We start from the raw sequence: 27821 nt of genomic DNA on the forward strand, positions 1-27821 counted from the left end.
GGCAGCGGCGCGAGGAGGGAGATCCAGTTGGAACTGGGGAGGGGGGAACCCAGTCTAATTGTCTGTTGCCCCCTGGCACGCGCCCCCAGGCTGTTTGAGGGGTGGGGGACGCCCCCAGGGTGAGTGGTGGCTGCTCTCGGGGCCGCGATCAGGTTGGCAGCCCCAGGGCTCAGGGGGGAGGGCTTAGGGGCAGCCGGGGGACCCTGCCACCCTAGCGCAGAGAACAAGGCCGGCCTTGGGCCAGCTGGAGCAGCAACCTTGCCCTGGGGGCTTCTGGGAGATGTAGTCCCCCTCCCAGGCTCACCAGCCCCTTGGGTCTCAGCACCCTGGCACTCCTCCCCTGGCTACTGGGAGCCTCCAGGAGGAGGTGCATGAGGAGGGGGGCTTGCTGGGGTTACCCTCTGGCCCCAGGCAGTGCCTGGGAGCAGCAGGGGCTGCGACTGGAGGAGTCTCCCCGGGCCCAGGATTCTCAGTGGTGTGGGCTTGGCTGGGGGGTGGGGCAGTCACACAGTTCCTTGGAGGTGTCCCTGCACTGCTAAGGGGAGGCTCCCCCTGCCTCGGTTTGGGGGAGCCCTTGGGGGAGGAATATGGGGAAGAGAAGTGAGGCTTCAGGCTTCTTGCTTGCCTGGGGAATGTCCTGTCCCTGGGCTGCTGGAATTTGGTTTCAGGAGACACTGAAGTCTACTCTCCCCTTCTCCCTCTGGGTTGTGGAGAAGGAGTGTGTCCCTCACAGACTGGGAGTCTGGAGGGTGTCTCTCTGGAGCAGTGAAGCCAGGATCTGCTTCTGTCTGTCTGTCCAGCCTCCTTCCTTCCGGGTTTTTCTGACACCCCCCTCCTCCCTCCTCCTTGAGTCTGTCTGCTGCTTGGGGTGTGTGTCTGTGTCTGGGGTGGGGGGGGGTGCGTGCTTTGCAGCAGGGAGGGCAAGTGTCGCTCTGAGAGAGGTGAGCTGGGCTTGTGGCTGAGCCTTGGGATAGGGGCTTGAGGCCAGCTTGATCTTTGGCCTTGGTTTCCTGTTTTACCTAGGAAAGCTGTCTTCACACTGTGTCTGCTGGAATCCTACTGATGCCTCTAGGCAGCTCTCTGAGTACAGGCTCCAGGGTGGTTGGGCTTCCACTCCTCAGTCTCTCCAGAGAGCAGCCACTTCTGGGGGGCCTGGCTTTTCTGCTGCTCCCCAGCAAGGTCTTGCTCTCTCTGGTCAGGGCCAGGACTTCATGGCCCCAGGGGAAGAGCATGATCAGGCCCTGTTTTTCTGGTGTCATCTGCGAGGCGCCTGCAGATAGAAGCCTCAGGACTCAGGAAGCAGTGAGAATGGGCCAGGAAGGTGAGGGGTAAGGAAAGTCTGGTAGGGAGGGAAGGTGCTGCTTCCCCTAGGTGATCAGGCTCCTTGGCCTTGGAGAACCAGGCATGGAAGGCCAGGTTCTAGCCACCTCCTTCTAGAGGTTCTCTGCTTACCTGTGTTGCTCCTGATTAGGGGTGGATCAGGGGTGGGGGGGGCGAGGTTTAATGTTTGAAAGGGTGCTGGTTAGGGGTAGAATGCCTATAATCATCCATCCAGGGCAACTCTTGTGCTTGGGATAGCAGGGGCCCCGTGGCTGGAGATGGGTTCTGGAGGTCCATGTGGAGGTTCAAAATGAGTCTCTAATTACCGGGGTTGAGGGTCAAGGCGGGAAGAGATTATAGAGTCCTGGAGAAGGGATTGGTGGTCCACAGAAATCTGGGACTAGCACAGCAGTGGTAATGAGGGGCCTCGTGAACTTGCTTATTGAACCTGTGCTGGGCACCCCGTGCCTCTGTCTGGATAGTTCCTGCCCCCAGCTTCTAGGTACCCGGGTTAAACAGGAGCCATGGGCTGGGGACTCAACTTCCCTGAACAAGCAGGGCAGTAGCCTTCTGGGCAGAGGCCTAGTGGGTGGCAGTGTCAACTCAGCAAGGGCTGGAATGCCTGGCACCTGCTTTAGATGAAAGGAGATGCCTGCAAAGGGGGGATGCCTGCCTGCCTGCCTGCCTGCCTGCGGGGGAGCAGCTGGGATGGAGCTCTGAGTGGTCCGGGAGTGAGGTGGCAGGAAAGGGCCAGGGCTGCAGGTAGCAGCAGCTCTGGCAAGAGTGGAAGGAGCCAGCCCTCCCCCAGCTCTATAGCCCCTCCTCCGGGGAGTCTAAGAACCAGAGCTGGGGGCACCCCCACACTGCCTCTGGCGCCACAGGCTGAACGTCCGCCCCAGTCCCAGGGGACAGGGCAGCTGCGGGGAGCCAGGGTGTCTGAGTGTCCAGTCTTCCCGGGACGGGGAAAAGCCTGCAAGGACATGGGGAGCACTTTGGGGTTATTGTCCTGATGCCATATTTATTCTTCCTGGGGTTCTTTGGTTGCTGGTAGTGAGGCACCCCAAGAGCCTGGGGACCCAAGGGTGATAGGGAAATGACATCCCTTCCTTGTGCCAGAAGCCCTGGGCACTGCCCGGGTGCTGACCCGGGGGGAGGGGGCAGGGGGGGATGGCACCGTGGGAAAGTGGGCAGCCGTGGGAGCCAAGCGGGTACAGGCTGGGTGCCGCGGGCAGGGAGCCTCTGCCAGGCCCGCTCTCCCTGGGGTGGGGCCGGCTGTTCCAGGGACTGGCTCAACCTGTTGAGCGCCTGGCTGCTGGAGCTTGGCATCTGTGCCCCTGCCTGCCAGCCCTGGCAGCTGCCCACCATAGCCACCCTGTTGGGGCTGCCCCCGGGGATCTGGGAGAAGGCAGCTCCCTGTGGCCGTGGCCGAGGGGCCAGGATGGGTCTGGTAGAGGCTCATCCAGAAAGTGCTAAGTTTCCCCAGGTCCTGTCCCCTGACTCCCAGAGCTGGGCTGGGGCCAGCTGGAGGGCTGGGTAGCCAGTGGCTAGGAGCTGAGGGGCATGGTGAGGAGGCCCCGTACTAGGGCTCCTGAGGTGCTCAGATGGGCGGCCCTAAAGGCAGCCTGGAGTTACAGCCTGGAATTTCCTCTGCTGGGTGCCAGGGCCTGGCCTCCAGAGCCCCACCCCCAGCCTGGCCTGACCTCCCCTCCCTGGGAGAGAACCGCCGACTTTCCCTGGAGGTCGGGGGAGGGGCAGTAAGGCTGTTCTGCTGCCCTGGGAGCCCTGCGGGGGAGGTGGCGACTTCCTGGGTGTTGGAGTATGCTGCCCTGCCTCAGTCTCCCCAAAGGCCCCCCTCCCCATGAAGAAGAGGGAAGCTCCTGGTTCCCGGGGTGCTGTCTCCCACCCTGCTCTGAGTTTGGCGAGTCTTGAGTCCTATGGAGGATCTCTGAGCCCTGCAGACCCTAGTCTCTTAGCTCTGGGCCCCTGGGGCTCTGCTAGCCGGGGTGCTGCTCTGTAGAGAAGGTGTTGACCACCGCCCACTAATGGGGGAAGCGGGCGCAGGCTGCTTCCTTCTTCCTCTCACTCCTGCGGGGAAGGGCGGCCTCCCCTCCCTTGTCATTTTTTCAGAAGTCTGTGGCCAAAGCCGAGTCTTCTCCTTCTTTGCCTCCTTTCCACCCGGGGCCCTTCCCACTTGGCCCCAGACTACCTGCCCCCTCCTAACCTTGGTGTCCCTTCTAGGCTCCCCTCTCTGGGGGGCTGGGATTCCCACTGGCCAACTCCTCCTCCAAAGGGCTGCTGGCCCGTCTTCCCCTCCCCCTTCCTCTCCACCCCCAGCCTCAACTGGGAATGGCCCTGAATCCAGCATTTCCAGCATTTCGAAACCAAGATTGTTTTGAAATCCCTGAGTTCTTCTCCACCCCACTCAGCCTCCCCTCCTCCCCACCAGCCCAGAACTTAGTCCTCTAATCTGACCTCACGCTGTGCCTTGCCAGGGTCCGTGTGTGAGTTTGAGTGCTAGCGCTTAGCCACGTGCATACTACTCTGTGTATATGTGTGTCTGTGTGTGTGCGCGCGTGTGTGCGTGCAAGCGCGGGCGCGCGCGAGCCAGTGTGTGTGCTTATCCCAGTGTGGGTGGATCTGTCTGTCAGCAGTTCTGTGTGACTGGCCGATGTCTTTGTGGATCTTGAGCTCTCCTCCTTCTCTAGGACTATGACAGCCTCTATGTGTCTTGAACCATTTTCAGGGAGTTTGGGGTTATTTGGGGGAGATAGATATCTTGGATGTGTATCTTTAGGAATCGTGTCTGTGTCTCAGGTGCACGGCCCAGGAGTGTCTCTGAGGAGTGTGTATGCCTAGGGTCGGGTCTCTTGGATGAGTTTATGTGGGTGTGTGCGTGTGTGTGTATGTGTATGTGTACATGTGTGCACTCTACTTCTGTTCCTACTTCTCTCTTCCTCCCCTTGAATATGTCTGGGGTGTGTAGTCACAGGTCTCCCCACAGCAACCTGGGACATGGAATCCTCTGTCCCTTGATAGGGAGGTTTCCTGGAGTGGGGCCAAGGCTTCTGGCAGTTCCATGGTCCTTGGAGAGAAAGCAGTGGAGTGGAAAGACTTTGGGATAAACTGTCCCTGGGGCTGGGCTCTCTTCCTCTGCCCCTCATGGACACCCAGCACCTTTGAGGGGTCCTAATATCCTCTTCTTGACCTCCTGATACTGTGGTGGTGGCCAACCACTGGGAGGCCTAGTGCCCTAAGGGAAAGGGCTAGGAGAGGGAGTTCACCCTTCCCCCAGTGACTTGCCTCACTGGGGATGAGGAACAGCTAGCCACATCAGACCAGGGAGCTTGGTGGCTAATTGAAGATTCAGGAAAGTTGACTTCTCTAGCTGGGGGCAGACAGCGAAAGAAGGCAAAACATTCATTTCCAACCTTCACAGAAGACAGAGGGGGCCAGTATCCTAAGGGGGTGATGTCCTACCCCAGAAATATGGGCATTTGGGGTGGGGCCAGCTGCTGTTGTAGCCTGGATCCTGGGAAGTCCTTCATGTTTAATTTCACTCTGCAGTTAGTGTTCTACAGTGGGGGACAATGTCAAGGGTGGGGGCTTTTTTTTTTTTTTGTCAGAGTAGGGTGGTGATAGAGTTAACATTAGCACGGGACTCTGGCACTGGAACCCCTGATCTCACTATGACTCAGTTTCCCCATCCTAGGATCTCAGGCTATAGTTGAATGCTTTCCTCTAGAAGCCCTTATGTCAGATCAGTGAGGAGGAAGAGGGCCAGAGCAGGGGCTGTTTGTAGGAGTTGGGGGCCTATGCAGACAGCAGCAGGAGGTAGGCAGAGGATAAGCTGTCCCTTCCCCCCACCCCCAGTCATAGCCTCTGGTCCCAGGACACAGTGGGAGGAGGGGAGGGGTAGAGGCACAGGTTGGTACAGTGCTCAGTGACCCAGCAAGGGGAGGGCTTTGGCAAGGAATTTTCAGTTTGTTTCTCAATCTCTGTCTCTGAGACAGGCACACACACGTCACTGCAGACACCTTCAGGGGATGAGCCCAGAAGTCACTTAGGTGGTGGCAGGGCAGGGCGCTACCAGAGGGGGCTCTGGGGACCAGCTTCATTCTGGCAGACGCCCTGTACTTGCCCCCTTGAACTGGAAGTTAAGCCCAGCTGGAGGTCTCCTACCCAACTCCCCCCCCCCCCATCCTGGGCCAGGGAGCAACACAGGCTGGACAGGGTTAAGTCTGGTTGGCAGGGACAGCCCCCCCTGCCCCCAGTGCAGTGAGAGAGAGAGGGAGGGGTGGTTAGCAGCTTGCTCTAGTTGGCGTCTCTCCCAGAATTCTTCGGAAAAGAACTCCCCTTTGACCCCCAGTACAAACTGAGCCCAGCCACCAGACTCCCTCCCGCCTGCTTGTGGGAGCTTCACCCAGCCCCCCTCCTACTGAACTGCTTAGCCAGACTCTCTTGCCCCTGGCCCTCCCAACTAGGCCGGTGGGGACCTTGTGTCTTCAGGGGACAAGGGGTGTAGCCAAAGGGACCACACAGGCACCATTCTTTTCCCTGACGTAGGATAACCCTGGGGTTGGCTGGCCCTGAAAACCAGGGTCCTCAGGTCTCCCCATCCAACCCTTCCCCCAGGACCTCAGGCCAGGTCATGGGAGTCATCGGCCCCGCCTCTCTCAAAGGCATCTTCCAGTGCCTTCTCCTTTCCTGCTTCCAGGAGAGGGAGGGGGAGCGGTGTGGTGCAGCAGCTGGGTCAGGCCTGGCTCCCAGCCAATCCACAGAAGTCCTGGAGTGGTGGTGGTGGTGGTGGGGGGCGGTGGTGTCCGAGTAGCTCAGAGACTTCCTGGAGCTGCAGGCTGTGTGTGTGTGTGTGTGTGTGTGTGTGTGTGTGTGTGTACACGTGTATGTGGTATACATGTTGGGGGAGGGGCTGGGGTTCTGGGAGGAGCAGGGGCCTAGATTGCTGGCTTGGGGCTTCCAGCTGTGACCCTCTCTCCACAGGGAGCCCCCTTCCCAGACCACACCCTTGAGCCTGAGCCCGGCACACGTTCCTCCTGAGGTGAGAGCTCCGTGTGCTTGTGTGTGCCCCCCACAGCCTCCTTGCTGCTTTCTTGTCTGCCAGTGTCCTGCTTGGCTTTTTGTCCGGGGCGCCCTCCTCCTGGCTTTGTGCCCCCACTTCTCCTTTCATCCTCCTGCCTACCCCCCCCCCCCCCAGCCCCAGAGGACCGAACACAGCCTCACAACCTGAGGCCTGGGAGGTGGGGGTGGGCAAGAAGGGTTAAAGTGCCACCCCAGTGAAAGCCCCAGGCCTTCTCTTAGCTGGATCCTTTCCTGGTGGGGAGGTGGGGAGTTCCTGCCCAATCACCCCTGGAGGGCAAGGTACGGTTTCCTGGTCATCCTAAGTACTTGCCCTGCTCTGTCCTGGCTTCGGCCTCAGCCTGGCTGAGTCAAAGCCAGGGTGGCTACCAGCCACGGTGATGTGGTTTCGGCCCTGGCCTCTAGACACACACACACACACACACACACACACACACACACACACACACACACACACGGAGGCTCTCTCCCTCCTGCCACCCCCCTCTTTCCCTCCCTCCCCTCCTTCCTTACTTAGCAACAACTCCCTGAATTCACAACAAACACGCCTGTAGGCTCCTGGGCTGACTAGAAAGGCTGCAGAAGGCTGGGGACAGGGAGGAGGCACGTCTCTTACAGGGTCCTCAGGAGGGAGGGGTTTCTAATCCCCTCTCCACCAACTCCTTCCCTGGCTGGAGGCCACCACCCCTCCGGGACTGGGAGGAAGTGGTCCTGCTTCCAGCACAGGCAATGAAAAAAGTGGGGAGCAGTGACAGGTGTGGCCACACAGGTGTGGGGACAAGGCTTGGACTCCACCCTTGGTGATTGAGTCCCACTTGACCTTTGACCCCCACCTGGAGAGCAAGCGGCGACTCCTCTCCAGCCTGCCGGCCTCTCTCAGCAGGGGCCCTGTGTTGTTGTCATGGTAACTTGCTTGGCTCCCTTCTGACTATTAGGGACCAGGATGGGTGAGGACGTAGTGGATTAGGGGTGGGTAGGACTGGGGGCCCTGGAGAACTTTGCTCTCTGGGCACCTGTGCTGAAGGGGTGGGGAATGGTGCCCTCTCTTTGATCTCTTCCCCGGGCAGGAACTAAGGCCTCCGCCTGGCCAGGACCTGGGGCATGTGGGGCCTGGAGGGAGCGTGTGTAGAATGAATGAGGGGCGCCCATCCTCTCGTCAGAGCACAGAGGGCTGATACAGGGTGAACTGGTCTTGCAAAAATGGTTAAGAACCCGATTGCTGGCATGTCTGGGTTCAAATCCCAATTCTTCTAATTCTGGACTGTGTACCTTAGGCAAGTTCCTTAACTCCCTGTGCCTTAAAGTGGGGATCATAAAAGTACTTCTGGGTAGAGCCATTTGAGGATTAAATTAGATCGTGCGTGTGTAGCATTCAGGACAGCCCGGGGTTCTGGAGTAAATGCTCAGTACGCGTTAGAGATCCTCCTCTTGTTCCTGGTCATCGCTTTCTGCAGGAACTCCTGACCACCCCTCCACCCTCCCCTGCTTCCCCCCCACCCCCACCGCTTTGGCAGGGAAGAACTGATGGTGGGGGGAGGACTATATGGTGGGGGGATAACCTTCCCAGTCCTCTAAACTAGATTCTAAGACCCTTCCAGACTCCCTTTCTTACTGCCTCAGTCTCCCCACTGTTGGAGCTGGCCGACCTCACAGTTGCAAGGTCACCAAATAACCACAGGCCCACAGAGGGGCCTGGGGGCCTTAGGACATGTCCCTCCCAGTTTGCTAGCACTTCTCAGGCTCAGCTCTCCCTCCCCCAGGCTGCTGGCTCAGATCAACTTTAGCACCCCTCCCACCATTCCATCCCTGCTGCTCTGTTCTTTCACCAGGCTGAACGCAACATTCTGTCCTTAAATGGCTTAACTGGCTGCCTCCTCTCCTTCCTGGCCTCAGGGGTCAGGGACCTTCCTTGGGGAGAACAGTGGCAGTGTGGAGCTGTGACATGGATGGCAGCTGTTAGGCCTGCCCCAGGGTTCAGGGTCCCCTGGATTCCCTGTATGCCCTGCCTGGACATTTTTCCTGAGTGTGGCAGAGCAGGGCCCAGGCAGGCCTGTGATATGTATAGAAGCCCAGATGGGCATGCCTGGCACCTGCTGCACACAAACGGGCAGGGAGGAGGCATCCTGAGGCCCAGAGGAGGGGTGGGGTCAGATCAGCATCCACAGTGGCCAGAAGACTCTTTTTGTGGGCTGCATGGTAAGTGTGGGCAGCGCTAGGGAGAGTTCTGCGTGCCCTGTGTGCCCTGGGGCAGCATCTGCGTGCCCTGTGTGCCCTGGGGTAGAGTGAATGCGGAGTGACACCCGGTGAGCAGGGCTCCTGAAGGCCCTAGGGGTGGGGGTGGGGGATAGTGGATGGGCTGAGGGTTGGGAACTTTTGAATGAGGTACCCAGGAGTGGACAGCAGGGGTAGGGTGCCCACAACTGGGGGAGCTCTACAGACAGGTGGTTTGGATCTTCTGGGGAGTATCAAAATCTCAGGAGAAAGTGGATTATACAATATGGCAGAGGTGCCTGGGATCTCAGGGCTCCTGGGTCTGAGACCTGGGGTTGGCCAGCAGGTACTTTCTCTGGTCTGCTACCCAGAGGGGTGGGCTAGAGCCCCTGGCTCTATCCCCTCCTTCTGGAACAGAGAAGACACTCCCCTTCCATGGGCCTGAAAGTGAGGGCTCGGAGTTGGCCTGGGCCATGCCTCACTGCTGGGCTGGCCATGCTGCCTATGCCCGGCCCCTGGGGCCTGTTCCTTGGGCAGGCTGGGGCTATTTTTGGGATCGGGCTGGGGCTCTGGGGCTGGTTTCAGATGTTCCAATGTGAACAGGAGAAAATGGGAACAGATGGCTGGAGGGTCCTGCTGGGAGCAGGTTATTTTTAGGGCCTTGTTAACCCTTTTGGGGCTTGCAGAGCCACCCCGAGAGGGATAGCCCTCTGCAGTCGAGAAGAGGACAGGTCTTCTCCCCGGACCCCTGCTTTCTAGAACTTCCTGTGCCAGTTGCTCCTCTTGACCTCTCAGACCCTTCACTCTGGAAGGACGTGCATGGCAAGAAAGTAGACTCCAGCTTCTTCTAGCCCAGGGGTCAGACAGGGAGAGGGCGGCCTGGCTGGGGGGAACCTGCTTTTCCTTGCCTCCTGAGGTTCTGAGACACACACCTGAGGCTAAGAGAGGGGATAACCACTTTCTGGGTTCACACTCTGGGTTCCAGTGTATGTCAGTAAACCTAGTGATGCCCAGGGGAGTGCTAGCTGAGGGAGCTGACCTCTTCCAGGAGCGCAGAGGAAGAGCCAAGCCTTTGTACTTGGTACCACTTACATGACATCTGTGGGCCCCATTCCCTTGGATATTCCAAGGGCAAATGCCCACATATCTGTGTGCCTTGCAGGGGGTGAAGAAGGGGACATCATGGCCAGAGGTGGTTTCATTCTATTTTTATTTTTATTTTTTTTTTAAGATTTATTTATTTATTCATAGACAGAGAGAGACAGAGAGAGAGAGAGAGAGAGAGAGAGAGAGAGAGAGGCAGAGACACAGGCAGAGGGAGAAGTAGGCTCCATGCCGGGAACCCGATGTGGGAATTGATCCCAGGCCTCCAGGATCACACCCCAGGCTGCAGGCGGCGCCAAACCGCTGCGCCACCAGGGCTGCCCTCTTTTTTCCTTTTTTTTAAAATAAATTTTTAAAAGATTTATTTATGTGACAGAGAGACAGAATGTGAGCAGCAGGGAGGGGCAGAGGGAGAGAGAGAGAGAATCCTCAAGCAGACTCCCCGCTGAGTGCAGAGCCCCAGGGGGGTAGGGCTCAATGCCAGGACCCTGAGATCATGACCTAAGTTGAAATCAAGAGTCGGCCACTTCACCGACTGAGCCACCCAGGCGTCCCCAGAAGCAGTTTCTTGAGGGCTGATTATGTCATAGGCATTCTGTTTTAGATAGTTTCACTAGTAGTATCTCGCCCTGTACCCTGTACGTTTATCCTCACTTTGAAGATGAGGAGACAGGCTCAGAGGAACAAGTCCCATAGCTCAGACAGGGAGGGATGTGATTGGCACCTTGTCTGCCTGACTGCAAACCCAGCCCTCCTGCACTGCATCACTCACACCGCCCGCCCTGGTGTCCCACCCCCAGAAGGCGAGGCTGCTGGGGCAGGAGCTCCTCAGGGAGCAGGTTTATGGAATGAGCGTGGGAAAGGAGGCCTGGGGGCAGGGGACCCTGCATGTCACTGGTCTCACAATCCCCTAAGCCCTTCTTGCTGGAGGGTGCCAGGACTGACACCAGAAACCCCGTTTGGCCTTCCTGTCTTCCCTGCAGGAGGATCACAGGCATACATCCTGTCTCGGCAGTCCCCACCCCCACCCCCACCCCGTCCTGGCCCACATGCTCCTGCTTCCTGTAGGGTCATGGCAGTCTGGATGTCAACGTGGGCAGAGCTTGAGGGCCCTCCAGGTGCCTCTGGTGCCAGGGTTGGGCTGGGCAGGCGAGAGGAGGGGGCCGGGGGCGATGTCTCTGCCGCTGGCAGTACCTGGGGGAGAGAGCAGAGCGGCAGGCGTTGGGTGAGGTCCCGCCCCGTGGTGGTGCGCTGGCTGGCTGTGCCAGCGGTCTGCCCGCACTCCAGTCCTCCCACAATGGCCCCATTGTTCCCAGCCGCCAGGCAGTTTGGAGGAGGTTCCTAGGCCACCCCTACCCACCCCCCCCAACAGGGGCCAGATTAACCCCTTGGAGGACAGGCCAGGTGAGGGCCCATGGGGAGCTACCCTGTCCATACCTCTCTTTGGGAAGCCCAGGCTTTGGGAAGTCACCTTCCACCCATGTGAACTCAGGGACAAGGCAACTCCAGAAGTTGGGGTCTCCCACTGGGTAGGGTGTAGCACCTAGACCCTCTCCCACCCCCACCGGGGTGCAGGTGCCAGGGGGCAGGAAGTGCCAGTGGGGTGGCAGGCGGAGACCAGATATATTTGGGCCGGTGGGGCTAATTCCAGCCACCACCGCCTGCCCTACTGGCTCCTGAGCTCCTTTCCTTCCTGTGAAACCAGAGCTGGGTTGGGCCTAGCTCAGGATTTCGGTGGATTTAAAGAGGCAGCACCATCCCTGCCAGCCTGGCTTCCTCTCCCCCTCCCCAGGTAGGGTCGGGGCAGAGAGAGGACTGAAGAACTCCTGGCTCTTGCCTTGCCCTGGGCTAACCCTGGGCCCTTGCCCCAGTTGGGGGTACCAGGCTCTTGGCAGCTCCTCTCTCCCAGAGCTTTGGGCGGGTGGGGTGGGCGGGGGTGGGCTGTGGTTTCCTGTGTTGGCTGTTTGTGCCTGGCCCAGAGTGCCCGCCGCCTGCCTGGGCTTCCTGCCCTGTCTTGTTTCCTTGTGCCCCCCACCCTCTCTTCCCCCTCCCCCCTGAGGGAGGGAGCAGCCAGGGATTGGGCAGCAGCATTTGGGGGCACCCCACTGCCAAGGCATGACTGCGTCCCAAGGCCTGGCCACATTGGCACTGGCTGAAGGAGCCAAGTGAGGTGACTTCAAGCTTGTCTAGGCAATGGCACTTGTCCTGCAGCCTCCAGGAGGGACAGTGGGCACCATAATGGGCAGAATGCCCCTCCCCCTGAGCACTCTGTTCAGAGACCCTAGACTAGAGTAGTCTGGGACTAGGAGTTCCCACATCCCTATAGGACTGGGTTGCCTGGCTACCCTGGGGCTGCAGGTGGGGTGAGGTGGTTTGTCAACCAGACAAAAGTTGTTGATTTGCGTGGTCTCCTTTGGCAAGAGGTGGGGGGGTGGGGGTGGGGAGAGCTGCTAGGAACCAGGGGGAGGGGGAGGCCTCTGAGCCCTTAAGTCCCCACATAAAGGGTCTCAGAGCAATACCTTGGTCCTTGAGCAAATTTCCTGCTGTGCTATGAATCCTTGACCTCCCCACTGGGCTGAGTCACCACCTCAGGAAGAGGAAGTGACCCGGGTGGTAGAGGGGAGCTTCTAGGGACCAAGCAGTCCTGACACCCAGGAGAAAAGGGACCTGGGCCTTGTCTTAGGAGCTGCATGTCCCTGAGCCAAGGGACCATAATCCAAGCCCCATGGCTCCAAGAGGGCCCGAGTAACCCATTTCCTCTCCAGAGGTGTCTGCCCACTCTATGGGGGAGCATGGAACCTCCAAACCGTTTTCTCACTGCCTCTCTTGGGTGGTTTTGAGCTGGGCAATGAGACTGGTGGGCTGGCTGTCGAACCAAGCAGGGGCTCCCAGGGTGGGGGCGGCTGGTGTGTGAATACCCGTTACACCTGTGGCAGTTCTGTGTTTAGCATCCGTTGAAGGCTTCCATGGGAGCCTTCCTGATCTCCCTCCCCCAGCCCAGGTCAGGTTCATGGGCTCCCCCCAACCCCCCAGGGAAGCAGCTGATCTCAGGCTCTTTGTCACAACAGCCTCCTGGGCTCTGTTCTCAGGGTGTGCTCCTGGCCATTTGCTCAGGTGACTCTCTGGCCTGTTTGTGAGCACATGTCACCACTTCCCACCTTAGTCTCTAAGAGAGAGCCACAGCACTGTTCCCAGAATCCCATGCCTTTCCTTTCACTCATCCCAGGGACTCCTGCTGCCGTCCTGGGGGAAGCCCTCTTCACTCACTGGTGAAAAACTGCACCCACCAGGAATTAGCACCCCCCACCCTCAATCCCCAGGTCCTCCAGGTCTCTTTGGGCCCTGAGGGTGCTGAGGAGGAGGGGTCTTTGGGAGCTGGGGCAGACTCCTGAGGGGTAGGGGGAGGTGTGAGATGGGAAAGTCCTGACTCATCTGTGCTTGACTCAGCTCGCCCTGTGGCCTGGTGGGAGCGAGGGGGTGGAGTCCGAGAGGGGAGAGCCACTCCAAGATTGTTCTGGGGAGGAGCCTTGGTCAGACTGAGGACACCGGAGAGGACTAATTTTCTAACAGCCCCTTCCCCAATTATTACAGGTCCCAACATTTGAAGCTGTAAACACAAGGAGGTGGTGGGTGGCCCTTGCCCTGCCCGTCTGCCCCACAGGGGGCGGGCCCAGTGGCTGGAAGCCCACCTATCTGCAGGCTCAGAGGAGGAGTCCTGACTCCACGGGGTGGGGGGACGGGACACTGCTGGGCGGGCGGGGGGGGGGGGGCGGACATCCTAGGAATGGGGTCCGGGCGCTGCCGCGTACTGGTCACGTGATGACCCAGGCGCATGCCCCTTCCTTTTCCCACGCCTCAGTTTCTTCATGGAGAAATGGGGATCATAATACTGTCCCTTTAGGTGGTAGGTGATTTCGTGGATGCGCGCGGCGGTGAAGGTGAGAGCTGGAGACACGTCAGCCGCAGGCCTGTCCCTAAGCCCAGGTCCCTCTCCAGACTCGCGCTTAACTGCTTCTGCTCTAACCTGTTGCAGGAGGTGGGGGCCGGCGGAGGGAGGCTTCCCAGCCGGGCCCTGGACTTTGGAACCTTCCCCTGAGGAGCCTCTCTTCCCAGAGGCAGAGCTGGGGCAGGCAATGCCAGTATCCCTGGGGTTAATTTAGAGTTAGGCTCCCACAGGGTCACGGGTGGGGGGGGCCGCTTCCAGGTCCAGCCCAGCTTCCAGCAGCCCTGCAGGCAGAGTGCGCACCGGTGTCTGGCCCGACCCATCACGAGGGCCAAACGGGGCCCAAGATTCCTCCCCTCCCCCACCCGGATCGGTTGGGCGGGGGAGGGCAGGGCAGGGGGCGGTTGGGTGAGGCTTGTGTGTTTGTGCGAGTCTGTTTGTTGGTGCATCTACGGCCCCGCGTGTGTGTGCGCGTGTGTGTGCGCGCGTGTGTTTCTCTTGTCACTACCAGGCTCAACTTTCTGCGGCCCCCTTGGGGCCGGGCCTCAGTCTTCTCATCCGTTCAATGAGCCGGCGCGCTCCCTCTGCGCCGGCCGGCAGCCAGGGCGTGTGCGGGTGCCCCGGGCTGGTCGGGTGCTCCTCCTGGGGCCCGCGCCCCCCAGCACCCCTCCGCGGGTCGGCGTGGGCGCGCCTCTAGTTTCCTGGGCTCCGTGCGTGTCTTTGTCTCCCCGTCCACGTGTGAGCTGTGAGTGTGTGTGAGTCAGAGTTCGGGTGCTTGTGGGTCTCGGAGCCCCTGGCAGGCGGCGCCCAGCGCCAGGCCGAGCCCCAGCCCGCCGCCGCCGCCGCCGCCGCCGCCCGCGCCCCGCCCTTCGCCGCACTTGGCCGGTGTCTGTCCGTGCGGCGCGTGCGGGGCCGGCGAGGCGCGCTGCAGCCCTGTCCGCCTCCCGCTCCCTCGCTCGCTCGCTGGCTCCCTCGCTCGCTCTGCCTCTCCGCTCGGGCTCTGCCGAAGGGGGCGGGGTGGGGTGCAGGGGCGGGGGGAGGGGAGGCTCCTGCATTCTTGCGGTCGGGGAGGAATCTGAGCCAGCGTTACTGGTCTCCAGAAGAGCCCAGCTGCAGCCCCGGGGCCCCGCCAGGCCTCTCGCTGCCCGCCCGGGCCTGCTGGAATGGGCACGGGCTAGGCCTCGAGCTGGGGGCGGGGCGGGGCCTGGCCCCTACCCCGGCCCCCTCCTCCGTCGGGGGGCGCCCTGGGGGCGGGGCGTGAGGAGTTCCCCACCCGGGGTGAGGGGCGTGCCTGAGCGCGGGAGTCCCCCAGGGGGCCAGAGCAGACCTCACGGCCGCCCCACGCGGGCACCTTTGCAACCTATCCTCTTAGTGATTTCTGCCTCTGCGGCCCGGTGCGGGGGGAGGGGCTTGCTAGAGACTGCAAGCCCCCTGAGGGTAAGGTGCGGGAGGGATGGGGATACAGTCGGCCTCTAGGATAGAGATCCCACCCAGTAGTCCTCCCTTTCCGTTCCCACCTGACCCTGTCTAGTTCCCTAGTCCCAGGGCTGTTGGGTCCTCCCTCCTCCCCTCCCCTTCTTACACCCCCTCCCCAAGTCACAAGTTTTCTCTTTGGGGCTTGTTGCTGCAGTCCGTGCTCCAGTACCGAGTACCTGGCTGGGCCCTGGGCACGCACAGGGGCCGTAGCCCCACTGTGTGTGGGAGCCATGAGGATCCTGGCTAACAAGACAAGGTGTGTGGGTGTCGTGGAGGGCGGGAAGTGTGTGTGTGGAGTGCGGGGAAGGGAAGGGCCCAGTGATCGTGGGGCCGGGCTGTGCTGGCTTGGAGAGTGCGCCCTTTGGGCACTTGGCCCCCAGGGCCACCGTGGGCTCAAGGGGGGTCAGAAAGGGAAGGCCTGCCCCGAGGCAGGAGCCCACAGCCTTACAGCCTGGGCCCAGGGGACAGAGGGCAATGGCAATCAGCTATGCCTGCCTCTCTAGTCCCTTCCAGCCCTGGCCTCCTAAAAACGGTTTGAGCAGCCCCCCGCCCACCCCACTGTCGGGTCCAATGGCGCCCTCTGGCCTCAGTCTAGCTGCGGGTGGGAGCTGGAGGGAGGGGCGGTGCCTGCCTCCCTCCCCTTCCCCAGGAGAAGCCGGCAGACAGGGCCAGGCGGCAGCAGCAGGACAGCAGAGCTGAAATAAATCTGAGCTGGTGTGGAATGAGGGGGGATAAATATCCTCTCCCGTGATGTGATCTTTCCAGCGGCTATTAATAGGTCTCCGGGGAGGGGGAGGCGGTGGGGGGAGCGGGCTGGAGCTTAAAGGGCCCGCAGCCTAGGCTGCAGGAATCCTTGGCTTCCAGCTTCACTCCAGTCTGCTCGGCACACCACTCCCCTCCCCCTTTCCTCCTGCTCCTGCCTGCCTGGCTGCCAGGCCTGCCGGTGGACCCCCTTTAGGCTTCCCCCTCCTGCTCTGGGGAGCTGTCTGGACCAATGGGTACCCCTCTCCAGTGTGCTTTCCCTGCCCCCCGTGTCCCCAGGGGAATGGGGCTGGGGCATGAGCAGTGACCCTCTGGTCCTGTGCCCCTTACCTGCTGGTGTTGGGGCGTGTGAAAGTTGAGGGTGAGGACCTTGGAAGGAGTCTGAAGACAGCAAACCCTTAAAGAGAGGTTGTTCGAGTGTCCGTCAGGTGCTAGTGGAGGGGAGTTGCCATGGAGGCTGGCAGTCTGATGGATGTCCGGGGTGGGGGTGGCTTCTGCTACCGGAGGCCCTGGTTTCCACTTGAATTGTGGGGTCTGAGAGGTGGAGAGGATTGCCCTCTCTCTTCACTCCCCAAAGTGGAGCAAGGCGTCAGTCCTTGTCTGAGGAGCCATGGAGGGAGACAGGGAATAGCTGGTGGTCTTAAGATGCTGCTCAGCCCCCACCTCCCCTACTATTAGGTGAGGTGGGGTGGGGCAGTTAGAATGAAGGCATGCTAGGGCCCTCACAAGATTAACCTTTCGTGTCTCTCCCACCTTGTCCCAGGTTACCCCACCCCAGGAGGAGAGAAGCTCCAGGGAGCCCGCCGCTGTCCCCGCGCGGCCACTGCCCCCCAGCCCCAGCCAAGCCAATGCACCCAGAAAATAAGTTGACCAATCATGGCAAGACAGGGAATGGCGGGGCCCAGTCCCAGCACCAGAATGTGAACCAAGGACCCACCTGCAATCTGGGCCCCAAGGGCGTGGGGGCGGGGAGCCATGGGGCCAAGGCCAACCAGATCTCACCCAGCAACTCAAGTCTGAAGAACCCCCAGGGAGGGGTGCCCCCTTTCAGCTCGCTCAAGGGCAAAGTGAAGAGGGAGCGGAGCGTGTCTGTGGACTCTGGAGAGCAGCGAGAGGCTGGGACCCCATCCCTGGATTCAGAGGCCAAAGGTACCCTACTTCTTGATCCCCAAGATCCCCAGCATGTTCCAGACCAAGGCCCAAGCTTGTCATCCCCTGTGCCTAAGCCACGTCCCTTGATTTTCTGCAGCATTTATGGGGGGGGGGGGTCACCTTTCTCTTATCCCCAACCTACACACCGACTGGGTCATTCTCATGGGAGTGGGGTTGGCTGGGGCAGGGACTTCTCATCCGTAGGTGCCACCCATGGAGGGGCCACACAGCGTGATGGGGCTTCCGGTCAGCCTCCTTCCTCTCCAGAGGGGAGAGGGAGGTGCTCTGGGGTGAGGAGCAGACCCACACACCTCCTAGGAACCTCCTGGTATCCCAGCTGGTGGGAGCCTTTGAGTAGGCTCTGGGGCCTGGAAGGGTAGCAGAGGCTTCCCCCTCCCTCACTCACCCCAGCCCTAATTAGAACCAGTTGTGGTTGGGGATTATGCTGTGCTTGGTGCTGGGTGGGGGAAGGGAGACAGGCAGTGGGGCTGGAGAGAAAAATCAGAAACAAATGGTGTGGTGGGGGCCAAGGGCTGGCAAGGTGCCCACCATGGCCTGGGCAGTGCCCTCTGAGGAGTGGGGCATCTGGGAGAATGGGCCCGTGGAGACTCTGGGTGTGGGAGGACAGGGCCTCTGGGCACTCACCCTGACCCCTGCCTGCTCTGTCCTGCCTGGGCAGAGGTGGCACCCCGGAGTAAGCGGCGTTGTGTGCTGGAGCGGAAGCAGCCATACAGTGGGGACGAATGGTGCTCAGGACCTGACAGCGAGGAAGACGACAAGCCCATTGGGGCCACCCACAGTGAGTGCCCATTGATGCCATGATTTTGTGGCCCATTGTGCCCTGGCCAGGGGGTGGGGTGGGATGGGGGGGATGGCAGCCCTGAGGGAGCCTCTCTCTCCTCACTTAGGGCTTTAGAGGGCTGAATCTGAGCGAGGGTTCGGGGTCAGGAGCCCAGGCTCCTTTGTACCTGTCTCACCTGTCACTCTGTCCCTCCCTGCTCTGTGACAGCTTAGCCTTACCCTGCATACATGCCTTCCAGGTGCTCAGTGGCCCCCTCTTCCAGGGACAGAGGTAGGGTGGGGTGGCCCCTCCTGGCCACACCACCTACACCTCCTCCCATGAATTCTTGGCCTCTGCTGCCACCTACTGGTCAGTGGAGGGAGGGTGGGGAGGGTCCTGCATCTCTGGGAGCCAGACTGTTGGCTCTGCCTCGCAAAGTCTGGCTTAGCCTGGGTGTGAGCGGACAGTGGCTGTGTCTCTGGCGCCCTTCCCCAACCTCTAATTGACTCCTGGCAAGTGCCTAGAGTATGTCACCAGGACGAGAAGTGGGTGTGGGTGGATGGCCCACTCCTCTCACTCTTTTATGGATCGGTGTGTATCTGGGCCTTGCTCACCCAGTGGCGAGAATCTGACACTCTCCCCTGCCCTTGGGAAGCCCATACACATTTATTTGGTGATTTTCCTCAAAGCTTCCATCTATTTGAGGGGAGAAACGACTTAATGTGGATGAAACTAGCCAGAGAATGTCAAATTGTGAACCGCTTGCTGGCTGGGACCCTAGAAAGAAGAAAGAAAAAACTGTGCTGGCTCCTTTGCTACTTTGTTTTATTTAATCCTTACAACAGCCCTAGGAAATAGATGTTATTATGATGCCTATTGCAGAGGAGGAAACAGACTGAGCAGATGTTTGTGGAATGAGCAGACCAGGGGCTGGGACTTTAAAGGTCATCTGGTCCCAAGTGCCCCCCAGGGGTCTGGCTGTCCATGAGCCCTCCGCTGAACTGGTCAGTGGTAGATGGGGGTGATCACTGCCTCCTGGGACCCACAGCTCCCCACTCCCTCCCAGTTACTTTTATAGCATTAGACTGCCAGGATGTAGAAATGTTGGAAGAAACAGAGAAATACAAAGGAGAAATTGCTAACACCATCCCTAGCACTAAGACAACCATTGCTACTATTTCAATTTACTGCCATTAGATTCTGGAGGAATTCTTTGGGGGAAGTCTGACAGCGTTTCACAGCACAGTCTCTGTAGTCAGACCACTTTGGTTTATATCCTAGATCTCCCATTTATTATTTGTGTGAATTTGGAAAAGGGTCCCAGTTTCCTCATTTATAGAAACATATACCTCACAGGATTGGTGTGAAGAGTAAGCAAATTGATACACATAACACTGAGAACACTGTTAGCCTTTAGTATTGTTGTTGTTGTACTAGAAAGTTCTCTCTTGGAATAAAGCCTGCCTCCCTCCCCTAATTTGTACTTGGGAGTCCTAGCTCTGTGGATGGAGTACGCACCTTCCTCTTCCCCAGGGCAGTCATCACACATGGAGGTGAGCTCTCAGGCCCCCTCAGCCCCCAGGCTTTTGGCTGTTATTCTATTCTGTGTAAGCTCTGTTTATCTTGGCATGGGAATGGGTCCATCGACTCACGTAGTCCCATTAATGACCGCACGTAGATCTTTCTCAGGCTAGGACTTAGAATCCACTTTGTGACAGTGTAACAAACTTCATTCTGTGGTCAGGGTCATCTGTCTGCCCTGGGTGGGGGCACCCACTATGCCAGCCCTTTCTAACTCTGTTCTCTAAGTGATTTTTTCACCTGGGGACACAGTTCTGAAGTTGCTGCAAAAATAGATTTCTTTGACCTGCCCCGCTGTGCAGAGCAGGAGTTAGTGTTTCCATTTTATAGATGAAGCAATGGAGGCTTAAAGGGATGAGCTGTCTTGTTCATATGGTCACAAAGTCCGTTAGTGGTGAGCTAGAATGCAAAACCATTCATCGTTTGACTCATCAATCTCTGCAGCTTCTTGGCCTCCCCTGGCCTTGTCAGAGCGTTTGTGGGTACACACACATACACACACACACACACACACATGCTCACCGTGGGATCAGAACAGGGCTATGTAGTCCCTGCCTGGGTTCAAACCCCAGCTCTGCACTGATGGGTTATGTCACCTTGGATGAATATTGTCATCCCTGAGAAGTTGTTTCCTCTTCTGTAGAGTATAGGACACCTTCCTCCCAGGAATGTTGTGGTTAGATGGAATCACATCTGTAAGTGTCCTTCGGGATGCCAGGCACACGGGAGCCTGTTTGTAAGGGCAAGTAAGTGTGGAAACCAGACACATGCCACCAGTGTGACAACCGATGACCCCGCGGGCATGAGCTGTCAAGCAATGAGGCTGTCTGTCCCCGGGCATCTCAGGGATGGGGTGGTGGGGGAGCCAGCTGGCTCTCCTTTCTCAGTCTGGGCCACTTACCCTGTTTTTCTCCTCTCTCGTGCAGACTGTAATGTAGCAGACCCCGCCATGGCGGCCCCGCAGCTGGGTCCTGGCCAAGCCGCCCAGCTGCCCCTCAGCGAGAGCAGCGCACCAGGACCCCCACATGGGCCGCCGCCGGGCCTTCGGCCTGACGCCCCTGGGGGTGGGGGCGGGGAGTGTCCCCGGAAAGCCTCCCTCACAGTACGTGTATGTCTTCACCACCCACCTGGCCAACACGTAAGTGCCTCAGGGTGGGCCGAGCCTGCTCCGTTTACCCGCACCCCTCAGCCCCGGGGGCCTGAGTGTAGTAGGCCTGCAGGGAGCCAGGGTTAGGTTGGGCCGGGTAAGGGCAAGGGTTCCCTCCTGCCCTCCTCCCTCTGAGCTGTGTGTGCCTGACCCTTCTGTGCAGGGCTGCCGAGGCAGTGCTGCAGGGCCGGGCTGACTCCATCCTTGCCTACCACCAGCAGAATGTGCCCCGGGCCAAGCTGGACCAGGTGAGTGTGTGTGGCACCTGGACCAGCCACAGTGCCTCTAACAGTAGGATTGGTTGGTGCCTCTCCTCACCTGTCTCATGCTCTGCCTCTGTCCTTCCACAGGCCCCGAAAGTGCCACCTACCCCAGAACCGTTACCCTTAAGCGCGCCATCAGCAGGCACCCCGCAGTCCCAGCCGCCTCCACTGCCGCCGCCGCCGCCCCCAGCCCCTGGCAGCGCGCCACCTGCTCTGCCTTCTGAGGGTCCTCCAGAAGATGCCAATCAGGACCTGACGCCCAACTCGGTGGGAGCTGCCAGTACGGGTGGCGGCACTGGGGGTACCCATCCTAACACCCCTACAGCTGCCACCGCCAACAACCCGCTGCCTCCCGGAGGAGACCCCAGCGGTGCCCCCGGCCCTGCCTTGCTGGGGGAGGCCACCCCCACGGGAAATGGGCAGCGGAGCCTGGTGGGCTCTGAAGGCCTGTCCAAGGAGCAGCTAGAGCATCGGGAGCGTTCCCTCCAGACGCTTCGAGACATTGAGCGGCTATTGCTCCGCAGTGGGGAGACCGAACCCTTCCTCAAGGGACCCCCAGGAGGAGCCGGTGAGGGGGGACCACCAGCACAAGCCCCTCCGGCCCCCCAGCAGCCCCCCACGGCCCCTCCCAGTGGGCTGAAGAAGTACGAGGAGCCCTTGCAGTCTATGATTTCACAGACACAGAGCCTAGGGGGCCCCCCGCTGGAGCACGAAGTGCCTGGGCACCCCCCAGGTGGGGACATGGGGCAGCAGATGAACATGATGATGCAGAGGCTGGGCCAGGACAGCCTGACGCCGGAGCAGGTGGCCTGGCGCAAGCTGCAGGAAGAATACTATGAGGAGAAGCGGCGGAAGGAGGAGCAGATCGGGCTGCATGGGGGCCGCCCTCTGCAGGACATGATGGGCATGGGGGGCATGATGGTGAGGGGACCGCCGCCTCCCTACCACAGCAAGCCTGGGGACCAGTGGCCACCTGGGATGGGTGCACAGCTGCGGGGACCCATGGATGTTCAGGATCCCATGCAGCTCCGGGGCGGGCCTCCTTTTCCTGGCCCCCGTTTCCCAGGCAACCAGATGCAGCGGGTACCTGGATTTGGAGGCATGCAGGGTATGCCCATGGAGGTGCCCATGAACGCCATGCAGAGGCCTGTGAGGCCAGGTATGGGCTGGACCGAAGACCTGCCCCCCATGGGGGGACCTGGCAATTTTGCCCAGAATGCCGTGCCCTACCCAGGCGGGCAGGGTGAAGCAGAGCGATTCATGACCCCCCGGGTCCGGGAGGAGCTGCTGCGTCACCAGCTGCTGGAGAAGCGGTCGATGGGCATGCAGCGTCCCCTGAGCATGGCGGGCAGTGCCATGGGGCAGGGCATGGAGATGGAGCGAATGATGCAGGCACACCGGCAGATGGACCCAGCCATATTCCCTGGGCAGATGGCTGGCGGCGAGGGCCTGGCGGGCACTCCCATGGGCATGGAGTTTGGTGGAGGTCGGGGCCTCCTGAGTCCTCCCATGGGGCAGTCGGGGCTGAGAGAGGTGGACCCGCCCATGGGGCCTGGCAACCTCAACATGAACATGAATGTGAACATGAACATGAACATGAACTTGAACGTCCAGATGACCCCACAGCAGCAGATGCTGATGTCACAGAAGATGCGGGGCCCGGGGGACATGATGGGGCCACAGGGCCTCAGTCCCGAGGAGATGGCCCGGGTGCGGGCCCAGAACAGCAGCAGCATGATGGGCGGCCCACAGAAGATGCTTATGCCCTCGCAGTTTCCCAACCAGGGCCAGCAGGGATTCTCTGGGGGCCAGGGGCCCTACCAAGCCATGCCCCAGGACATGGGCAATACTCAAGACATGTTCAGTCCCGACCAGAGCTCAATGCCCATGGGCAGTGTGGGCACCACCCGGCTCAGCCACATGCCCCTGCCCCCCGCGTCCAATCCTCCTGGGTCTGTGCATTCAGCTCCCACGCGGGGGCTGGGAAGACGGCCTTCAGACCTCACCATCAGTATTAATCAGATGGGCTCACCGGGCATGGGGCACCTGAAGTCGCCCACCCTTAGCCAGGTGCATTCGCCCCTGGTCACCTCGCCCTCCGCCAACCTCAAGTCACCCCAGACTCCCTCACAGATGGTGCCCTTGCCTTCGGCCAACCCGCCGGGACCTCTCAAGTCGCCACAGGTCCTCAGCTCCTCCCTTAGCGTCCGTTCGCCCACTGGCTCTCCCAGCAGGCTCAAGTCCCCCTCCATGGCGGTGCCTTCTCCTGGCTGGGTCGCCTCGCCCAAGACAGCCATGCCCAGCCCTGGGGTCCCCCAGAACAAGCAGCCGCCTCTCAACATGAACTCTTCCACCACCCTGGGCAACATGGAACAGGGTAAGTCATCTGGACCGGGCCGGTGGGGGAGCTGGGCTCTGACATGGGGAACCTCCCCAGGGTGCGGTGGGGAGAGGTTGGGGTGCTCTTGCTGGGGCAGGCGAGCCCATGGAGGCATCTGCACCTGGGCACAGCAGTTGTTGGCTCTGCTTGAGGGGCACGTGTCAGCAGCCGAGTGAGAGCTTCCATGGGGAGTGCCACGTGGCTCTCCCAGGCATTTGGAGGGCTTCACACTTGGGCTTTCTCCACTACCTGGGCACTCCCCCTCCCCGAGGCTGCAGAAACTGCTCGAAGCTGGGTGGGCTATAGTGATAATGGGTTGAGCAGAGCATTGCAGAGATGTGCCTGGAGGAATCAGGAGATTTGGGAGCTGGCCTCTTCCTAGCCCACGATGTGAGCAGCCAAATTCGTCTTCCCCCTCCCCAGTCACCCCCACTCTTTCTGTCTCCCCACTTCTGTAGGTGCTCTCCCGCCTAGCGGCCCCCGGAGCAGCTCCTCAGCGCCTCCCGCCAACCCTCCCAGCGGCCTCATGAACCCCAGCCTGCCATTCACTTCCTCCCCAGACCCCACGCCTTCCCAGAACCCCCTGTCATTGATGATGTCCCAGATGTCCAAGTACGCCATGCCCAGCTCCACCCCGCTCTACCACAATGCCATCAAGACCATCGCCACCTCCGACGACGAGCTGCTGCCCGACCGGCCCCTGCTCCCCCCTCCACCACCGCCGCAGGGCTCTGGGCCAGGTGCGAGGCAGGAAGGGGGCCGCAGGGAGAGGAACTGGTGTGGGCACCGGGCATGGGAAGAGATGCCGGGCCAGCACTCGCCCCCGTGGTTATGTTGGCTCTCACGTGCTTCCAGCGGGCCCCGGGAGTGGGGGGTGTGATGTCCTGGGTCAGGTTCCCACTTGTCATTTAGGGAAACCAAGCCCAGAGCACCCGAGTGGCTTTTCTGACATCCACTGATGCGCCTCTGGCAAACTGGGCCAGAACTCAGGTCTCTTGGCTTCTAACCTAAATGCCTCAAGTCCTTGCCCTTGCAGCCAGCACGGACCCATGACAGTGGCCCTTGTCCCTCCTGGCATGAGCCTGTCTGGGGCGTGGGGAAGATCTGAGTTCTGCATCCTCTCCCAGCTCCTGACCACCCCCCCCTTCTCTCTCCCCACAGGGATCAGCAATAACCAGCCCAACCAGATGCACCTGAATTCAGCTGCTGCCCAGAGCCCCATGGGCATGAACCTGCCAGGCCAGCAGCCCCTGTCCCATGAACCCCCGCCTACTATGTTGCCCTCCCCTACCCCTCTGGGGTCCAACATTCCACTGCACCCCAATGCACAGGGGACAGGAGGGCCCCCTCAAAACTCGATGATGCTGCCTCCAGGGGGCCCAGACTCCCTGAATGCCCCCTGTGGCCCTGTGCCCAGCTCCTCACAGATGATGCCCTTCCCCCCTCGGCTGCAACAGCCCCATGGTGCCATGGCCCCCAGTGGGAGTGGGGGCGGGGGACCCGGCCTGCAGCAGCACTACCCTTCGGGCATGCCCCTGCCCCCAGAGGACCTGCCCAGCCAGCCGCCGGGTCCCATGCCCCCTCAGCAGCACCTGATGGGCAAAGGCATGGCTGGGCGCATGGGTGACGCCTACCCACCGGGCGTGCTCCCTGGGGTGGCATCTGTGCTGAACGACCCCGAGCTGAGCGAGGTGATCCGGCCCACCCCGACGGGGATCCCTGAGTTCGACTTATCGAGGATCATCCCCTCTGAGAAGCCAAGCAGCACCCTCCAATACTTCCCCAAGAGCGAGAACCAGCCCCCCAAGGCCCAACCCCCCAATCTGCATCTCATGAACCTGCAGAACATGATGGCGGAGCAGACCCCCTCACGGCCCCCCAACCTCCCGGGCCAGCAGGGCGTCCAGCGGGGTCTCAACATGTCCATGTGCCACCCCGGACAGATGTCCTTGCTGGGCAGGACAGGTGTGCCCCCACAGCAGGGCATGGTGCCCCACGGCCTGCACCAGGGGGTCATGTCCCCTCCACAAGGTCTCATGACCCAGCAGAATTTCATGTTGATGAAGCAACGGGGTGTGGGGGGTGAGGTCTACAGCCAGCCTCCCCACATGCTCTCCCCACAGGGCTCCCTCATGGGCCCCCCGCCCCAGCAGAACCTCATGGTGTCCCACCCGCTGCGGCAGCGCAGCGTGTCTCTGGACAGCCAGATGGGCTACCTCCCGGCGCCGGGCAGCATGGCCAACCTGCCCTTCTAGCAGTCCCCTGGAGCGGGGGGGCGGGGGGGTTGGCTGGAGCTGAGGCAATATTGCAAATATGATAACCTTAAAAGAGTTTCTTCCCCTCCAGTGTTGGGATGGCCTGGGTCAAGGGGTGGGGTGGAGGGGGCGGGAGGGGCTTGTGTGGGGAGTGGCATTTGTGGAAACTGAGATGTGCTGGCAGCTTAGGGGGAAGTGGCAGAGTGGGGTGGGGGGTTTGGGATGGGGGTTCCATTTCGGCCACCAGGACGGCCCCTCCCCTACCCCTCCCTCCGTCCTATGGAGCCTCTCTCTTCCCTCTTTCCCTGCACCTTCCCGCCCCTCTTCAGCTGTGCTTTCAGAGTCCTGTATCCTGTATCGAATCCTGGGGGGAGAGCCGGAGGAGAGGTAGTCTCCCCACTGTCTCGTCCCTTCCTGCGGCCCATCTCCCACGAGCTTCACTCTCCTCTTGGTTTCTCTGCTCCCGCCCAGTTTCTCCTTCTGTCTTTTCCTGCCTCATTTCCTCTCCCTGCTGATGTGGCTGACCCCCTCTCCCACCCCTCCCTGCGGGCGGCTGGCCAGGTGGGCAGGTGCCAGCCGCAGCTGTAAATAGAGCGCTGCGCTTTTGTGCCGGTTTGTGTGTGTGCTGTATTTCTGTGTTTTGATAGAAGTCACAAAAAAGAAAAAAAGGTTAAAAGAATCCCTCCCCCCCTTCTTCAAATTATTGCCCCTTTCCATTTCCCTGGACTCAGGACCACGGCAGTCTGACACATGTCCTGGTTTGCCATGTTTCTGGGTCCGTAAGGATACCATTCCGGTCCCTTCCCCAGATATGAAACGACAGATACCCCATGCCTAAACTGAGGTCAGACCACCTAGGCTTCCTGGAGAGCCCCATCCAGGCTGAGACACCCCACCCCCCCACCTCCCCCACCCCCGCCCCAGAGCGGCAGCCTGTCTGCTGCTGAATGATTCAGGAGAATGTGTGCTTGGGCACGGATGTTTGCCCCACACAGGTGACCCGGGGCCCTGGCTTCCCAGCTGTGGATGTCTGGCGTCCCCTGCTGCTACACCTTAGCCAGAACTTGAAGTCCTTCGTGCCCAGCCTGGGATGAAGGAAAGGAGGAAGAGGTGGAGGCTGTGTGGCCCCTTGAGTGGAGCCACAGAGGAGCGGCACGGCGGTCCAGACCGTCCTGTGCCTGTTGCAGCACCCCCTGGCCAGGTAACCCCCGGGCCCTGCCTTTTCCAGCAGCTGCCACCCACTTCTCACCAAAGGTGGGAGCAAAAGGGTTCAGCTGAGTAGCTCTGTCTCCCTTCAGCCTCCACCCTTTGAGGATGGATTAGAGAAAGTGATAGAGAAGCAGGGGGCATCCTACGGCCTCCTCTCCGCCTGCCCGCTCACCCGCAAGGTCCCTCTGCCCCAGGGCTCAAGGCTTGGTGCCCGCCCAGGCACAGCCACTGCCTCCCCCTCAGTCCCATGCTCTTTCCCAGAACTCCCCACCTGCCTCTGGTCAGAGCTGAAGCCATACAGACTCAGTGTTTTGCCCCCTTGGCCCCAGGAGTAAAACACTTCTCCTTTTCTCACTTCCTTTCCTGCCTTGTGAGTTGGCAGTTCCCTGGCCTTTGGTCCCCTGCCTCCAGGGCCAAAGGCCATCCTTAGATAAGGTGTCTTTGCCATGGCCCCATCCCCAGCCTTCCTGATCTGCAGGGTCTGGCCTTGCATTGGCAGCTGTGATACAAAGGGAATTTGCCCCACTTTTCCCGGTCTGGTGCTGTCCTCAGAATCCGCCGGCAGCCAGGTCAAGCGCTTCCTCTGGGGCTGACTGGCTGCAGGCTCCCGCCTCTCCGGCACCTCCCTGGGGCCTGGGGCCAGGGCCCCGTACCTGTGTTTGGGGGCCACCTGCCTTCCATCCTGCCAGGCGCTTTGCCCACCCTGCCTGAACCTGGGCCCCGGGCCCGTGAGCCCCCCCTACCCCTGACCCAAGACTCCCCAATCTGATTCTAAGTGTTTCCTGCCCAGAGGAGAGAGGGGTCAGACCGCAAAGGGCCCAGTGCCCTCCTCATCCTCCTCTTGTCCCAACTCCGCCACCAGACTAGCTTTCCAAGGTGAACTCCACAGGCCAGCCTAATTCCCTCCATCCATGGCCATACCCCCAGCCATTTTGTACCATTATATAAATATATATATATAAATATAAATATATAAATACAATATGTGAAGACATCTTCTTGGTTTTTATTTTGAAACGATTTTTAGGCTTGTTTCGGGGGTCTCTGTGCTGCCTGTACTGTATTGACCTGTTTTATAGGTGCCTTTTTATTAAAAAGAGAAAATTTAAAATCCAATGTCTTGCCTTTTTGCTTCGGTGTCTG

The 27821-nt window shown here is 60.3% G+C and overlaps 1 protein-coding gene across 1 annotated transcript; it reads left to right on the forward strand.

The window, feature by feature from the left end:
- Positions 1–27782, forward strand: BCL9L (BCL9 like). The gene is given in 10 exon segments (XM_041770267.1): positions 1–6376; positions 15303–15404; positions 16674–17059; positions 17742–17861; positions 20351–20495; positions 20497–20562; positions 20735–20819; positions 20922–23211; positions 23673–23954; positions 24376–27782. Coding segments are annotated over 9 exon segments (4494 nt in total). The 5' UTR covers positions 1–6376; positions 15303–15378; the 3' UTR covers positions 25470–27782.
- The last annotated feature ends 39 nt before the right edge of the window (positions 27783–27821 follow it).

The sequence above is a fragment of the Vulpes lagopus genome, chromosome 10, assembly GCF_018345385.1.
Source record: "Vulpes lagopus strain Blue_001 chromosome 10, ASM1834538v1, whole genome shotgun sequence".
NCBI classification, from domain to species: domain Eukaryota; kingdom Metazoa; phylum Chordata; class Mammalia; order Carnivora; family Canidae; genus Vulpes; species Vulpes lagopus.